This window comes from Dioscorea cayenensis, chromosome 6 (assembly GCF_009730915.1).
Source record: "Dioscorea cayenensis subsp. rotundata cultivar TDr96_F1 chromosome 6, TDr96_F1_v2_PseudoChromosome.rev07_lg8_w22 25.fasta, whole genome shotgun sequence".
In the NCBI taxonomy this organism is placed as follows: Eukaryota; Viridiplantae; Streptophyta; class Magnoliopsida; order Dioscoreales; family Dioscoreaceae; genus Dioscorea; species Dioscorea cayenensis.
The window spans coordinates 2,403,105-2,421,070 of record NC_052476.1 but is presented as its reverse complement, the minus strand read 5'-3'; the positions used below and the strand labels follow the sequence as shown (position 1 = coordinate 2,421,070).

The window sequence follows — 17,966 nt, the reverse complement described above, 5'->3', positions numbered from 1 at the left end:
GACTTCTTCTCTTATCCCACGTCTCTTTCACCAAACCCTAAAATTGATTAATTTAAAATTTATGTCCTTTTTTAATGATTAATGGGAAAGCACTATTACATGAGCTCTTAATCATATTTCTTTATTTATTTAGTTTTTTTTATAAGAAATAGGTACATTTTTATCTCTAAACTATATTTGAAAAAAAAAAAATTTGTAAGGATTAAAAATTACCATTGTAGGCCAAAGATGAAGACAATTATGTTTTAGATTTATGATTAAAATGGATAAAGGTATTGTTATGTAGCTTCACAGATATTATTTTAAAACTATTTAAAACTGTAACTTTGAAAGCAAAATTTTGAAAAGATTTAAATATATATATATACACACGCACCTTTACAAACACCAATATTTCCATATATTTAATGCAAAAAAATATATATATATTTTTATATATAACCTCACAAAAAACCTTAATAAATATATATGTATCTGTGTGTGTAAAAATAATATTTACATACATAATACAATATCACAACACATCAATAATTTAAACATATATATGGTAAAAATCATTTGTGACATGTATATATTTATTCCCTCATAAAACACTGACATTTTTTTTTATTATGTATCAGTGGTTTTATCAATTTTTCCCCCTTTGACAATATCAAAGTTCAAAGAAATAATCCAATTGATTTTAAATGCTTTGACAATAGTGTGAATATTATACATACATGAAAAATGTATATATAAGCAAGCACATGGAGAAGTGAGAACTCAACAACAGAGCAAAGGAGGATATGAAAATTGAAAACTTGTCTTAAAATGAGAGCAAAAAGAAGAAAAAATTGGTTTGTAATGTGAAACAAGAAAAGGGTGGCATGTTGAGAAGTGGTCTTTGTTTAGGCAAAGGTTGTTTGTTGCCATGTTCCATTCTTTGAAGAAAACTATGACGCGTTCAATTAGTTGTTACAAAGAGACTTTTCCCATTTTTGAGTGTTCTTCCAATTTCCAAATCAATGCCAAGAAAGTTAACATATTTTTATTATTTATTTTGTTGAGGAAACTTCCAAGCAATGAATTGTGGGGTTGCAATAAGATGATGATCATGGGGTACTGTCTGAGCACATTCATATTTTTTTTTTTTTGTATTTATTTATTTATTTATTTTAATTCATGTTGGAGTTTGAAATATTTGGAGTCTAGAAATCATAAATGTGCTGTGTTGTACCTTTATGTTTAATATTGAATGGAGAAATTTGTTTTACTTGATTTTGTTCTTTTTTTTTTTATATAAATGAATTCTCACATTTTTATTTTATTATTTTTAAAATAAGAAAATTAATTTGTTAAAACATGGGAAAGAAATTCCAATTAGATGAATTATTTTAATTCTTGGAAAATAAGGTTTTCTTGTTAGAAAGAATAAAGTACGGTCAATATAAGCAAGAAAAATATAAATTTAATTTATAAAGTTAATTAAAAAATATAAATAAATGAGCCATCTCACTTAATGGAAAAAAAAAAATTAAACTTTTAAGTGCTCCTTAATTTTTATTTCTTAGATTTCTTTATCTCATTTTATTTTAATTTTTTTTTAGCATACTGAAAATCATGACATTATTTTTTCTCAGTTTTCTTAATAAAAGTTATTACAAAATATTATATTATCTGAGTTTCCAGACAACATTACCCTTTCCTTTCATGCCCAACTAACCTACAACCTGACAACCTGTACCGATTCCTTCTTGTCAACAGCTACAAAACTAAACCATAAATAATTGAAATTTCCTTGAAGGCATTTATTTATTTAGTTTTTATAAAAATTAAATAAACCACTATTTTATTAGAAAAACTTTGAAGACATTAAAAAAAAAAACTTATATATATGCCAATGACTAAGAAACTTTTTTTAAATTAAAAATACATATAAATTTAAAAGATTCAGGGGATTATATCTGTATAAGCAAATTTATGATAAATAAAAACCCCAGTTTAAAGTTTAAACAAGAATTAGTCCAATGATAAATATAGGTGTCCTTCCTGAGCATAAAAAGAAAAAAAAAAAGGATAAGAAAAAAAAAGAAGAAGATTCCTGGTAAGAACAGACTGACATGTATACCTAACAGGTTGCTGCGGAAAACAAACAGTTTCTTATGAAGATGCATAAAATTTGTGGTGCTTATTACTTATTAGGTAGATGCATTTTTATCACATGAAACCTGCATGCATGTACAGTGAATTGATGAGTAAAAGCACCTGCCAGTATTCATCATCTCCAATCACAGAGATGAAGTAACGCTACCCTTCAATTTGGTGAACCAGATAAAAAAAAAAGTAAAAAGTAAAAATCAGAGACCCATCCAGTGATATAACCTAAACCTCACATGAAAACAACAGCTATATTCAAGTCCAAATGTTAATTTTGATCCCAAACTAGGCAATAGATAATTCTTTGTTTAAACCATGTTTTAAGAACATGTACGAAGTTTTTAATTATGAATTTTGATCTGGTAGACTCGATTCTGTATAGGACGTGACTTATTTTTAGTTATGGGTTTATAAGTTTTATTGTTTTATATTATATAATCTAAAAATAAATTGATAATTATTTTAAAAGATTCATGTCTTTTATTTTAGAAGTTATTAAATCGAGACAATCCAACATGTGAGATCAAACTACATCTCGAGGTTCTATAGTAATTATCATGGACCACTTCCAGAGATAATCTACCATGCATATAAAAAAAATTAAACTCATGATCTTACTCATGTATGCAAAATATAGGTATCAATAAATCAAAAGTTAGTTGACGCAATGAATACTTTTGACTTAAAATAATTGCATTTGACGAAATCAATGGAACAAAATAATTCATGAAAAATAACACACAAATTCATTTTTTATATAGTTTTTATTTTAAATTCATGTTGATGTGTTAGTTTTGTCCTGTTCTCCAAGCTGCAAGCTGATGTTCATTTCAAACCTATCTCTTCTCATGATGTTGATAGGTTGTCAATGAAAAAAATAAATATTTAGGTATAATTTTAGAGATAATCATGATCTGTCACCAAAAAAATAATTCAAAGCAGAAGATAAGAAGAACAGACAAACTTTTGCATTTGTACTTGAAAAATTAAATCAGATGAACCGGAAAAAAGGGTTCAAGGTAGGGACTATCTTATCTTACCAAATAGGTTAGCAGCTAAGGCCAACACCGGAGATGCTGGATGTCACATTCCATTCAATCAGAACCACCATTCAAGATTATGCTCCGGCTGGAAGTGGGGCCTGTGAAGCAGCTGTCTTTAGTTGTTTCCCTAATCATGGATCCTTCAATTCTCTGTTCTGCAAAGCATCTGGAAATGTTATATTTAAATAAATTCTATAATAAAAATTAAATATGTCTGCAATAATTGACATACATTTATGAACAACAATGCATTTATCATGAAATGCATTAATAATATGAACATTAAGTTTTACAAATATCATCATGTGAACAAACAAATAATAAGAGCTTTGGTTCAAAATCAATGCAGTTAACATGAAGCTGACAAATTGCTGCATTATAGTCCTTTTTCTTTTTTGCCCCCCAAAAACAATCATAAAAGAGCCTAAATGGTTACTTTGATGTAGGACTGTAGCTAGTATTGCCATCCAGATGTAATGGATGATCAAGATGGGCTGCAATTGGCTGGAATGGAAGGCCCAGTCATTAATGAAGACTGTAATTGATGTGATGGTATGAAACAATGAGACACATTTGGTCCAAAATTTAAGGGTTATCAGTAGTATTACTAAGGAAAACTCCCTCAGTTTCATCTGAGTTCATTTCAGTTGACTCCATTTCCTTCACCTTCTCCAGCTGCCTCAAGAGATCTAATCTCTCCGGTGCATAGGAAGAGGGGATCTGCAAAAGGCATCAGAAGTTAATGTGGGTATAACTGCTCAAGCAGATACTTGAGGCTGTGGTGATGATAAAAATACATACCAAAGAGGGTACATATCTTTGAATGGCAGCCAGCATAGCTGCATGCCCAACTGCAGTGACCTGAAATATGGCAGATTTTGTAAGCCACAAAGTTCAATTTTATACAGAGAATCAAATCAAAATGCTGAATCTTGTAGACTGATGAAGCGTCACAATAAAATACTGAAAAAGCTAAAAGCTGGTGAACAAGAGGACTAAAAAGGAAATTAGCTTCAGACAGGACCAAGTGAGAAGAGATCACAAGAAGGTTTTTTGTGTGAGTAGGAACCAGTGTTTTTGTTCAGGGTTGAGCAATATAAGAGCGCATATAAAGCAGTAGCAACCTGAGTCTTACCTGAAACTTATTAGGCAGCCTGACCACACAACTGAAGCCCTAAAAGTGTCAATTTATAATTAAACTTAGACCCTACAAGTGACCTTTGCCAGGGAGGCCAAAACTCTTATTGAGACTTTTGAGTGTAATCTTGTTAACAATAATGAGCTTTTTAAGAGAAAACACGCAGATACCAAGTTATGTAGTTCATAATGGTTCCTGTCCTGCAGGCGAAAGCTGACAAGGTAATTCACTGGGTTCAAAAATAATGGCTCAAATGAAACGTTATTTAATTATGAGGGAATAGCATTTAAAAAGTTATGTTGCAGGACCAGGAGGGCAATGATTAAAATGCAAAGTAGCCAAAGGAAACAGCACAATCACCATTTCAAAAACTATGATTACAGGTTAGTGTCACATAAATGACTTCCAAAAGCAGCGGACTTATTGGAACAATTGCGTGGATTTAAAATAGCAATACTTAGATATCAATAAACATAATTACAAATTTTGATCAAAAAGTAAAAAAAACAAAGCCATATAAGAAAGATAGACTCACCGGAAGCAGCATGAGAATCCCAATTGGAACAACAGATGCTAGATCAGTTAAAGTTCTTCGAAGAGACTGCTTTTCCTTCTGTGTGAGATCATCTCCAGTAAGTGCTCTTCTTAGTAACACCATAGCAGCTGCAACATCAACTGCCAATAGCTGAGTTCCTTGCCAGACGTCCTATAAGAACAAACCATAAAAACCAGATCCCTCAGTTGTTTATCAACTAGAAATCAGAAATGCTAATTTTCACAAAAGTTGCAGAATAAGGCTAGAAGGAACCATACATTCTTAGATTCACTTTACAACGTTCAAAGATGTATATGCTGCTTATAAATAGGCATCACTCAATCTTACAGATAATAAGAACAGGAAACATTTACTTAAGGTCATAAAGTCTAGCACCGCGTATTTCTTCAATTACCATGTCTAAATATATGCATTATGTAAGTCACATCCATGCATGAGCAGAGAGTACAGAATTGACATTGGAGAATGGAGATTATTTGATGATCAATCTCCACAAAACCACTTATGGATATCCACAATATCCAAAAGAATGAAATTATCCAGAAAAATGTAAGCAAAGAAGAATCATACAGTGCTTGTTTCCCGTATCTTGACTATAGACTTTGCGAAGAGACTTTCTTTCTCCTGAGCTTTAGCTAATGGATATCTCCCTATAGAAGCATGTTGTTCATTGTCATCTGCAAGTCCAGACTCCTGAGGAAACACCATAAGTCAATTTTCAGGAACTCCCATGCAAAATTTTCAGAAAACAAACTGAAAGCCTTCCTATCAGCCCTCTACAATGACATTTTTACAACTGCTCAACGTGAATCCCCGAGCTAGTTACTATTCATTCATAACTCCTGAAAACTCAAAAATAGGCAACAATGTGACATCACTATCTCACCATAATCAGAACCAAAGCGCAGTCACCTCACAAGGAAAAATTAAATGGACATCGAGATAGAGATGTCCACAAATCAAGCCCAAAGTTAAACTCAAGAATATGAAAATTTTAACAGGACGATAGAGATAACGATGAAAGTAGGTGACTATAAACTACAGAATGTAAAAAAGAGAATATATAAACAAATTACAAGGAACAATTATTTCTACCAACAGAAACCTTTTTGCCTTGCATATAGATGATATCAAGTCATATGAATCAGAAAATAAGGTGTTTTTAGACAGAGAGAAGGCTAATAAAGTATGCCAAATAAAAACACAAGCCAGCTTAGCAGTCAGCAGTCGTGGACAGTTTAACATTAATAATCACACAATAAATTACCTCATCATTTTGAGCGTCATCTGTACTTCTTTGCACTCTCTTCTCTAGTTCAATCAACTCATTTCTTAGCAATTCAAAGCGACGAATCTCATTTGATTCTGAGTCCCCATTGTGCATTTTGGCAATTGCAACTTGGTCAAGATCTTCAATTTCCTGAATAAAAGAGGAGCAGCTAGTTTGAAAAATATATCGCATAGAGCTTCAATTATTTCTAATACATACTGGATGAAGCAATATAAGGGGTTAGTTCAAAATACTACTATTACTATTAGTAACAACACAAATTAAACAATAAAACAAAAATCATGCAACCAAAATTTAACATGAGCTTAGAAATAAGAAAACCCAGTAAAAGAGAATGGCATACATTTTGGTCAGCTGACACTCTACTCTGAGATTTTCCCCTGGAATTTCGTACCAAGAAACTCCAAAATCCACGAGGCTTTTTAACCATCCTAACAGAATGAGGTCCATGAAATATAAATAACAAAACCATGAAAACAAATTGTACTGAATTCTACAAAACCAATGTTTTTTTCATAATACTTGAAAAAATTTTATTCATCTTTTTAACAAAAGCACTTCCCAAAAAAACACAAATATAGGGTTGATTAATTATGGAGAAAGCTTACCTATCTGCAGGTTTTTCATTTATTTCAGTCTCTTTACAAGCTTCTCCAGACTCCTTATTTGAAAAATTTCCTGACTCACCTCCAGATGAAAGTGAGTGCTCATCAACACCCTCCTAGTTGAACAAGAGATTCATAATCAGGAGAATATTCCAATAAGGGAAAATAACTATACATCTGATTAAAATTACCCTTACCTTCATTCTTTTATGAGAAAATAAGGGCAAAATCTGAACAAACATAACATACTTAAAGAAAAAAAAGTAGCATAAAAAGTGTATACGGTGTGTATGCATATAAGACATGAAACATCGAAATATCCCCTTTCACCTAAGTAGAGACCCACCTGTATCTTTTGTTACCTAATCACTGCACACCATTTAATTCTGATCCATTAAAAGTAATAGTTGTAATTGTTTCTTTAACAAAGTTAATGATGCTATTATTTGCTAAGTGACATGTATGCATACATTAACAAAGTTAATGTATGCATGACATGTCAAACATTAGTAGAACTCATGTTTTGAAGATTTTTTGTTAAAAAGTTCAACAAATGAAGCACAGCTTCAATGAGACATTAAAGAAAAATTAGGCAAATGATTCATACCCTTCTTCCACTCTGCACCACATCACATTTAGAATCCTTGACATCTTAATTTTGGTCACATCAGAATTTAATACAACATGACACAATGAAAGACCACACTCATCATTTTAATCAGCTAACCCCCAAAATTGGGCTTGGTTCACTCTATACAACAGAAACCTCTCATGTAACTGCTGCCTTGAACCCTTCTTTGATCCATCACTTTAATGGATCATAGAGGCTATGCCAACTTGAAATAGATGAGTGATGGCAGAAGGAGATGCAGATTGTTGATGTGAGGAGCTTCCTACATAATAACTTTGATTAATTGGTGGTGTGGAGGCTAACTATGTCAACAATTCAGAGTTTTGTAGGCTGCTTATAATGCAATCTTTAATTACTTATCAGGTACTAACCAGTTTAGTATACACAAAAGTTAGAAAAATCTATGTTTTCCGAGAAAACACTATCCTTATGGAAAAATATAATAAAGAAGTTAGAGTAAATTCAAGTAAAATATTTAGGAAGAACATATTCGGTTACTACAAGAAGCAATGGAATATGGCTACAGAAAACCACTAATTTGTTCGTAGCCACGGAAAATAAGAAGTACATGAAACAACTTCCATACAAAAGTTTTGACTGAAGGTAAATAATTAGCAGAAACCTTGAATATTGTTCCCTGGTGGTGATGCATGAACTTGGGCCACCCAAAACTATTATGAAAGGAGGATGATTTAGAAAGTATGATTAGATATGATTAGGTAATTCAAAGCATTACCATGCTTTATTATCTAATCGCACTTTCTTGACAAACTCATTCTGATGTAACTATTAGAAAGAACAACCAGTTAATGAAAATTATGAAGTTTAGAGAACAGTAATATGGTTTTCTAACAGACTCAACAGAATGAAGATCCATTTTAGTTAAAAAGTATAGTGGCATAATTTTCCAATAGTTATGCACTGAGTCAGTTTATGACAGCAGAAAAGCAGTCCTACAATAATCAACACATATCAGATATAAATAATGCCAACCTTGGCCCAAGATTGGTATTGAACATATACGATTCATAGGCATGAAAAGCCAGCAAAGCATACCTGCTCAAGTGAAGCTGCTTTTGCTCTGAAAGATGCCTCAAGGAATTCAGCCTCTTTATTAAGCTTTCTTATCCTTTCAAGGTCAGAACATGCAGCTTTTAGATGTTCTTTTCCAGATGTTGAATTTGATAAATGAAGCTCCTGTAGTAAATCTTCTAACCTATTCAAAGCTTCTTCCACACTCTCAAGTGCCTGCAACAAGCAATCAACTAAAAATTTTCCCCAAAAATGCTTGACAAATTTCACTTAGTACTAAAACAAGAAGATGTTAGCTAGATGCTATTTCTTGCAAGCAAGCTAAAGACCACAATGCTTAGAATATGCTTAAATGCACATAAATCTGTTTAGCAAGACATAGAGGTAGCAGAAAAGTGACTGAAGCATAATAAAGCACATATAACAGGCAAGCATCTCTGACAGGAAGCATTTTCCAGGTAGTCCAGTTCTGAAATTCATTTTCCGCAAAGTCAAGCACACAAAAAAGCTCAAGGATGCCAACACGTTCAGGTCTAAAGTCAAGTCCAGCAAACTCAAGGAGAACATGTTGCTTAGCATAGATCGCCAACATCTAGAAGCATGCCATTCCGCATTCACACTGTGCATAACATGAAATCTGAGCATTCAGAAAATATATGCAATAGCATTCTTAAAACTTTATCCTAACCCCATTTTAGCAAGATAGAGAAGAGTTGTTTATCGCTTGCACAAGAACCCTAACCCTAATAATAATAGAAATAACCATCACACATCACATAGGCCATGAGCAAGATATAGCCATAAAGGAAATTAGTCAGATCTCTCAGGTGGTTATGCAGGCAAACCAAACACAAAGCAATATCTAGTGATAAGCTACTTTAGACTAGATACCTTATCAAAAGAAGCTGTTTTTGAATCAACTGAAAGACCAACACCTGACCACTGCTGACCTTGATCTTGAACACTACTCTTCTTCCCTGAATTTCTGTTTATCAAGTTTTACATTTTGAAGAACAATGCCTTATCAGAGATCAAGCATACAAAAATATTGAAGTCTTGATATATTTCGTATCATCAACTGAAGGAAATTTTAAAATAAAACTTACATTAGCACCCCAAGTTCATTCATACAACCAGTTAGCTTGCTGTGCCTAAACAAACAGCCAAGTAAAATGTGTAAGTGGTAGAATTGAACATCACTTTGCACGGAAAAACATTATAAACAGATAATTCAAGCAGGTGATCCTTACTTTATTCAATTTAAAATTTCAAACATGAGGAAAGAGCACCCAAAAAAAAAAAGGAGAAAGAAATTTCAGAGTCAGGAATTCATAATACCCTTTAGAAAGGAATCTTGCTGCTTTTATGTTTGATGGACTCTCAAGCCAAGTACTGTATTTAATAAAGCTTGTCATCCAATAAGAGCAAACACTTAATACTTGGAAAATAGCTTCACCCTGAGTAATTCCTTCCCTTCTATCTTTACTTTCAAGAGTTTCCTTTATGCCCATTGCATTACTTTGATAGAAAGGTAGCCAGTCCAACTCCTCGCATACAACCTATAAATTCAAATTCATTTGGTGTGATCAAATAATCAACAACCAGTATTAAACTATCCTTATTAACATGCTGACCTCCACATACAGTTGATAAGAACTAACAGATGACAGTTGAGGATAGTATAACACACTTCCTGTTATAAGGTACCTGAAAAACACACATTTTAACAAAGCATAGAGCAGCATTGTGAAATTTAAGAGGGAGTACCAACAGCTACATCTAAAAGAGATTTTTAAAAAATGAAGAAGAATAAGCACACCTTATGAAGCTTTCAATATGATCATCTACAATGCTAAACCCATTTGAAGCCAAGAAAGATTTAGTACTTCTTCCTAAGGCAATAAAAAAACCAAATATTGCCAAGTCCTTTTCCAATACCTGTAAAATGGGCAGCACCATCATCTTTTGTCAAATAAACAAATAAATATGCTAAGCCAAGAAATAATTCCATAGAATGCAGGGTAAGCTAAAACTTCAAACTGAAATGTCATTCTGTTTGCTTCTTAATGCAAACTATGAATGAAAAATAAGTAAATAAATAAAAAAGGCTGATGCATGCTTAAAAAGTCAGTAATTGAAATTTATGCATTTCAGAGGCATGGCCACTTTTTTATCATAATGGATATATTAGGTAATGTGGAGAAGGAAATGGTTGACCTGGTTAGATCAATGTTGCTATTAACTGTGCCAATCTTTATCAAAACAGATTCAACCATAGATTTAATTCTGAGTGAGTTCTGACTCTAACTTTACTGTGCAAACAAATATCTCCATTTTGAGTAATTTTAGACTTCAACTCAAGAGAGTTGGCACTATATAAAATACTTAATCAACTAAGTGGAGAGAAGTTGGTCATGTCAATGTAATGATTTATAAAGTCAGCATAAGGGAAGTGCCAACTTCAATGCAGGCAGGGGAACAGCACATCGAAATAACCAACTTAAGTACAAGCAGATGGAAGTAAACACAGATAATGAAGAGAAATTAAATATGCTGGCTTTTAGTTTCTCTAGTAAAAATAATATATATATATATATATGTATAAATCACCCACAACTTCATAGAAAATTTCCAAATGAAGAAGCTTAATTAAAATTAGATCTTATTCCATAGTTTGAAATTGAATTCGTGTGATTATTTTAAAACAAAAAATATATAGATGTAGATCGATATGTTCCCACACAGATATATCACTATGGGGAAAGAGGCCCTTCTCTCAGCTCCAGCCAATAACTATGAAGCCCTCCAGTACTTGTGGCCCACCAAATGCTTTTTAGAATCCTCGTAAAAGGAACCCAAATAGTGATAAAGCATTGCAAATTAGATTGTCGAATTTGGAGTCAAGAGGTCAGTAAATGTCTATATCTATTGACAGGAAATTGAAACTCAACTCAGTTCTCCCATGTTTGAGAATTGGAATGGTCATTCAAACATAAAATTGTAAGTTAAAAAGAGCATGTTACGTAAGAAAGGTGATGAGATGGCAACATGAAGGTACTCTAAATAAGAGAGTAACAAATATGCAAATATTATTTATGAAAAATCAGGAGCAACTAGTTATGCCATAAATTGTAGCAAGGTGGTTTTCAGCTACAAACCTCAATACTTTCACATGTTGTTAATCTTGACCATATCCTTTCCCTGTCAATAGCTCGCTGCAAATGGTTCTGAACAAGATCAACCCAAAATGCTCTTTCTTCAACTGCATGATCAGTCCTAAATTTTCCTGAGGCAGCTCGAGGACCAAAATGGAAAAGAAATTCCCTACATAAACCAATATCCTTCATATAATGATATGCCTTGTTTATTGGGACAAAATCAAGAAGCATGTCCATCAATCTGCCAATAATATCCGGGACCATGGAGAAGAACTGTTGACAAGACACTTTCGTTGAGCCAAGCTTTATAACTGCTGCAAGGCAGCTTAGAGCAAGCATAAGAAGTGAAAGATCACTTTCAGAAGTTGAACCAGATGAGCCTCCTTTCAAGTATCTGACATTAAGACAGCATGTATTCCCATTCACAAAATGTTTATGACATAAAAAAAAATCTAAATGGAACAATGCAGCTATAGATCATACAACATTGTAGCAGCACTAAACCGGGAATCCCTTTCAAAGAGATCTACAAAAGTTTTCACCACCAATGGATGTTGGTGAGACCAAAGCCAGTCATGGTCTACCAGTTGTTTTGAAGACAATTCATCCCGGATGGTACTCTCCAACAAAGCTGATAACCGTAACAAACTGGAATGAAGAACTTTGATTAGTATACACACCATGCAAATTGCAATAGCAATTGAATAAAACAGAAAAAGGAGGCAGAGAAGAACCAAGCAATTAGGGGCAGAGAGGTTACTGTGAAATGGAAGTTTTTGAATGATGTTGGCATACAAAAACGTGTTGCAATAACTTAAATTTTGCGCTCTAAGAATCCACTGCTTTGCATTTTTATCTTCCTTTCTGTATTTATTGATGAAATGTATAGTTTTTTGAAATGCAATATGGATATGAATTACAGGGATGCAAGCTTAACACTAAGTCTTCAATATAGGAATGAAATAGGCTTTGCATCATTACAGTAGATAAAAGACTCTACCGCCTCTGTTTATGTGAACATAAACACTGAATTAATCAAGTCATACATCTCTTTGAGAAAGCAAATAACATGTGGTATATGCTTTGATTCAACAAAGTTGTTTTTTCAGAATGTGATTAGATCAAATCCATGAACAATTTGTAAAGCATGTCTTCTACAAAGAGACAGTAAGATAAGCAAGGAAACTTTAAGAAGAAGACCAAGAGGTATGGTTTTTCCTGGCTTCTGATGAGACATCTGCGTTTGAAGTCTCTAACGGAAAACAAGAAATAACAATTGGCAATTCAGAAATCAGCAATAAATTTTTCTACAAAGGAATAAAACCAGATATGCAACATAATAGACCTTCTTTGTACATAAAGATTGACATCTCTATCTCTTCCATCACCCCGTGATGAGATTTCAATAGCAGATTGCAGTAAAGAGTATACCGCAGCCTGGAATAAACAAAAGGTGCAATCAAAATCAAGCTAAAAATTCACAGAGGGGCATAAAAAGAAAGTAATCTTATATTAGATCAATATCAAATGCATGATTGTTAACCATAGCATTTTCAAGTTAAGGTACCAATTCACAAAGCAATGCAAAGTTTACATGAAAAACCCTCTTTTATCACAAATTACTAGTAAAAAACTTGTTAGTGCATAAAGTTTATCGAATTGATAGCACAAGTAAAAATAAATAAAAGAAGGTATACATCTAGAACAAGGCATATTTTCATGCCAGAAAAATAGAGCATATTAAAGTTCTCATCAAGTGGCCATTGAGGTTATTTCCATTACAGAATAGTACAATATGCAACATAAGTCCGCCATGGAGCCTCATTATGGTTCCAACAGGAAAAGCTGTGAAAAGGCACAAGTGAAGGTTTAAATTCTGATAAACTAAAAAATGTAGAAAATAGGTGTCCCTCGAACTAGTTCTTGCTCTATTAATATATTAGGGCCATTAGCACCTATGATCCAAGTTGAGAGCTGATCACATAGCATACAACAAAGGCACAAGTTTAAAAAAAGATGATTGACTTTTGATAAGTTAATTCATGATCAGCCGCTTTGGCTTGTGAGGAAAAAGAGGTATCAAGTAATTTAAGCACTTTATATGGTTGAGTAAAATATTGTACAGCCACAATTTTTAGGAAATATCGATAGCAAATCAATTAGTAAAGTGCATTCTAAAGAAGTTAAAGTTAAACCTGATAAGAGAGTGTCTTGACAGACGCATTTTTGTCAATACCAAGCCATGCCTTTGAGAACCAAAAGGTTTTGGATGACAAGCTGTGTTCTTGGATGGCCAATTCAATGGCCCTTGCTGCATCATGTATGGACTGGACAAGCCCACTGCTAAGATCTTCTCCTTGTAAAGATTGAGTTAGTTTCATCCTCAGATCATCCATACCACTGCTAGAACTTGTTTGTGGGGTTCCATTGACAGCTACACCATCATCAGAAGAAGCAAAAGGCATAGGGTGCACAAGCCTTCTGGATTTATGATAGGGTAGTTGGGGTCTTCTAAATTCCAGCAGCTTGCTACAAAGAGACCGTTTATCAAATTCTGACAAGGAATGCCCTAAATGGAAGTTTCTTCTGGAAACACAACAACGATACAGGCCTTGGGTTAGATCTGTCATATTCTTGTGCATAAAACTAATTTCTGCAGATTTATTTGGCAGGCATGGCCTTGAAGTGCTGAAACACAGTCAATCTGTAGGTTAGGATATGAAATATGTACTTGCAGCAAATTTTGTCAAAAGATGAGACCAATATGACTTCCTTCCAATGATTCAAAATAAAATTGATGCAATCAAATTACACCAATGAGCGCTTACAACAGAATCAAATCCAACGCAAGAAAACATAAAGCAGTGCCTGTTCTTTAAAGATTGATAGTCATTTACAAAGTAAATAAGCATAAAAATTTCATGGAACAGCTTACTTTCTGCAGTATACTATCTTCAAGTTGTGAAACTATTCTAACGTCAAGGGAGGTAAACCAAGTCTAGTTTAACAGGTTGAAATTAATTCAGTAGGATGAACAAAAGGGATCAATAGTCTTGTGGGACATCCATTATGACTCTATTATACATCTTGCAATCTGTAGCATAGTGCCTTGCACTCTGCACTCAATTGGTCAGTTAAAAACATTGTTCCAGAATACGTTCAACTACCTTCACTCAAATTTCTTGCAGAGAAGTTGCTTCATCTGTTCAAAAACCACAGATCAACTCTTGAACCTCACCATTTCTAATTCCACAACAATAAAATTCCAAGTACATCAAATTCATAGAATCAATTCAGTTTGCCAACTCGGATCATTCCATTCATCTCTGCCATAAATTTACATTTTACACTATCCAAAAAAAGGATTAACAACAAACATCACCTATTAATCACAAGATTCATCACAACCACAACCACAACCATCCTCTACAATCCAAAACAAACTTAACCCTAAAAATAAAACCAATCAACCATCTCCCAGGCGTCATAAATTTCTATCAAGCCATACAAAAAAAAAGAAAAAAGCAAAATCTCAACCAAACCAAAACACCAATATCATCAATCCTCCATCAAAATCATCACCACAAGAATTCCCTACAGTTCAAACTGATCAAACACCGGCAAAGAAGACCAAAAAAAATAAGAGAAAAATCAACTGAAACATCAACAAAGAGAAGAGCAGAGGCACAACCTAATGACCGCCCGATGAACGGCTCCTCCCGGCAGGTCCTGCAGGGTGGGAACGCGCGAAGCCATGGCCATGAAAAACTCAGCTAAGCTTCTCCAATGGAATTCTCAGCATTGAAATCGTGAGATGGCGTAGAGGGTTCGTCGTGGTCTCCGTAGAACCATTGGAATGAAAACGAAACAAAAAGGCCCGAAGCTTCGAGGGAGAGGGATAGGGTTTATATACCAATTCGAAATTGTGGTTAGATTGAGGACTTTTTTGAAAATATTTCATTGTTGGTGACCCTTCATTAATTAAAAATATATATATATTTGTAAAGGGTGATACTTATATTTAAATATATTTTCTTCAATTTGTATAATTATAAATTTAATTTATATCATTTTAGTCCTTTAATTATCTAGATATAATATATATATATTAAGTCGATAAAAATAAAAAAAGAATTCTTAAATCCTTAATTAAAAATATATTGACTTATATCATTTTAGTCATTTACATTATTTATTAAGGATTTAAATATTCATTTTTTTATTTTTATTGACTTAAATATATATATATATATATTATCTATATAATTAAATGACTAAAATGATATAAGTCAAATTTATAATTATAAAAATTGGAAAAAAATATATTTAAATTTAAACTAAAATGAATATTTTGCCTGATTAAAATGATGATTTTTTAATTCACAAAAAAAAATTTTGTAATATGAAAAATGTTGAAATTATGTTTTGGTCCCTGACGGTGGAAGAAAGCCAAAATAGGCCTTCAACTGAAAACTTGTGTTCATGTTTTGAGGCGGTCTTGTCAGGACGGCGTTGATTAAATGGCATGTCATTGGTCAGAGTTTTGCCACGTCAGCTGCGTGTGTCATTTGTATATTTGATATATTTTTAATTATTTATTTGTGTGAAAATGTGATGTTTTGTATGCTGGATAAACAGTGAACAATAAAACCAATTAATTATTTTTATTTTGTGTTGGGTAATAATTTTATGTTGTTTTTTTAATTAATCATCTAAATGAAAATAAAAAAACTATAATGAAGCATATACCAAGTAACATTAATATTTAAGATATTTTATTATTATTATTATTATTATTATTATTATTATTATTATTATTATCAAGATCCAAATGTTATATAAGATTGAAAAGTACTAAATTCATTTAATTTATTTGATACATAGTTATCCCTTTTTCTCTTATTAAATCTTTTGCCCCCAAAAATCTTTTTTTCCACTGGAGTCTATTTATAGCACAAGAAACCTCCCACATTTTTATAATAAAAATTTACTAATAAAAATAATAAAATAATATTGCATAAATATATTAAAAAAATTAAAAATTGCCAACCAGGCTTTAGTCTATTAATATGATGTCTATAAGAAAGCAAAGACCAAGATTTGACTTCTTCATAGCATAAAGTGAGAGCACATGGTATATTTAGAAAATCCGCCCACACTCCAATATGACTTATCTTTATTATTAAAAAAATGTAATAAAATTTTTGAACTAATTGAATTAGTTTGTAAAATATGGAGAAATAAAATTAGAATGCAAGTTAGAAAAAAAACCAATAAAAACAAGCAACAACATTGTATAAAAAAAATATAAAATTAACTATTACAATTATTATTAGTATTATTATTATTATTAAAAATGTGGATCCAACCCTCATCCTCTATAAAGGTGGTTGAATCTAATGGATTATACCATACAAAACTAAAAATTAATAATGGCTAATAAAAATCCAAACCAGTGTAATATATTGCTAGGCTAAAATTAGGTTTAAAAACAGGAGAAAATCATAAATTTGGGAGGAAATAAAATTAAAAGGAGGTCGCTCATGTAAAGATGATGCATTTAATTAAATTAATTAATTAAATCAAATAATTTTCAAAATTAGACTAAAACGAGTTCTCCCATTTGGTCAATCCTAAACTCCAAAACAGAAACTTGTGACTAGAGATTTATTTTATTTATTATTTATTTATTTTATTTTTATTTTTTATTTATTATTATTATTATTATTATTATTATTATTATTTTGGTGACTAGAAATGTTCCTCACCAAGAACTCTATTCAAAGCAATGACTTTTGAACATCATGGTCATGTGTGATTTATTAAATAATGGCTCTTTTAATTGACTATATAATCCAATGTACTTCTATATAAACATCAACAATATTTTTGCATATAATAATTTGTGTATAATCTCAAAAAAATTGGAAGACAAATTTGAGCATGTGCCCTTGTAAGTGCAAAACTATGTATACACTCCCATTGAAAAATTATTAGTATATATCTCTACACATCATCAATTTCTGCTTGTATACTTTTGTAATCAAAAGTAATAAATTTTTATTGTGCAATTTACAAAAAAAGAACTTGTTGAACCTAATTTATTCGCTATCATACTGCATGTGTAACTTAATATAGAAGACGTGGTGAAACATAAAAAAAAAAAAATTAATATCAGATGGCCATATTTACAAATACTGGGCTTTCTAAGAGTATTTATAAAAAGGAAAAGTTAAAAAATAAACCATGTGGTTTTGCGTTTTTGCAAATCAAGGCATGTAAATGAACCTTCATTGCAACAAGAGCATGCTCAAGAAAACACAAGTAAAGTCATGTATAAGACCTCCCCACACTTAAGATGCTGCCATTGTCCTCA

The 17,966-nt window shown here is 32.1% G+C and overlaps 1 protein-coding gene across 6 annotated transcripts; it reads right to left on the bottom strand.

The window, feature by feature from the left end:
• Positions 1 to 2,808: 2,808 nt before the first annotated feature.
• LOC120263388 lies at positions 2,809 to 15,466 on the bottom strand. Of its 6 annotated transcripts, XR_005537086.1 has the most exons (20): positions 15,282 to 15,466; positions 13,786 to 14,278; positions 12,936 to 13,027; positions 12,074 to 12,238; positions 11,591 to 11,984; positions 10,252 to 10,370; positions 10,067 to 10,139; positions 9,771 to 9,991; positions 9,539 to 9,583; positions 9,324 to 9,417; positions 8,457 to 8,648; positions 6,773 to 6,885; positions 6,508 to 6,595; positions 6,141 to 6,293; positions 5,444 to 5,566; positions 4,853 to 5,023; positions 3,981 to 4,040; positions 3,788 to 3,899; positions 3,177 to 3,334; positions 2,809 to 2,978 (listed from the first exon to the last, which is right to left on the bottom strand). XR_005537086.1 is itself a non-coding variant. In XM_039271267.1 (19 exons), the coding sequence occupies exons 1-19, from the start codon at positions 15,350 to 15,352 to the stop codon at positions 3,311 to 3,313; spliced, it is 2,814 nt and encodes a 937-aa protein (XP_039127201.1). In that variant the 5' UTR covers positions 15,353 to 15,466; the 3' UTR covers positions 3,083 to 3,310. The 6 variants fall into 6 exon arrangements, 5 of the variants coding, with proteins under 5 accessions (XP_039127201.1, XP_039127200.1, XP_039127202.1 ...); XM_039271267.1 differs by lacking the exon at positions 2,809 to 2,978 and having other exon boundaries at positions 3,083 to 3,345; XM_039271266.1 differs by lacking the exon at positions 2,809 to 2,978 and having other exon boundaries at positions 3,083 to 3,334.
• Between the last annotated feature and the right edge of the window lie 2,500 nt (positions 15,467 to 17,966).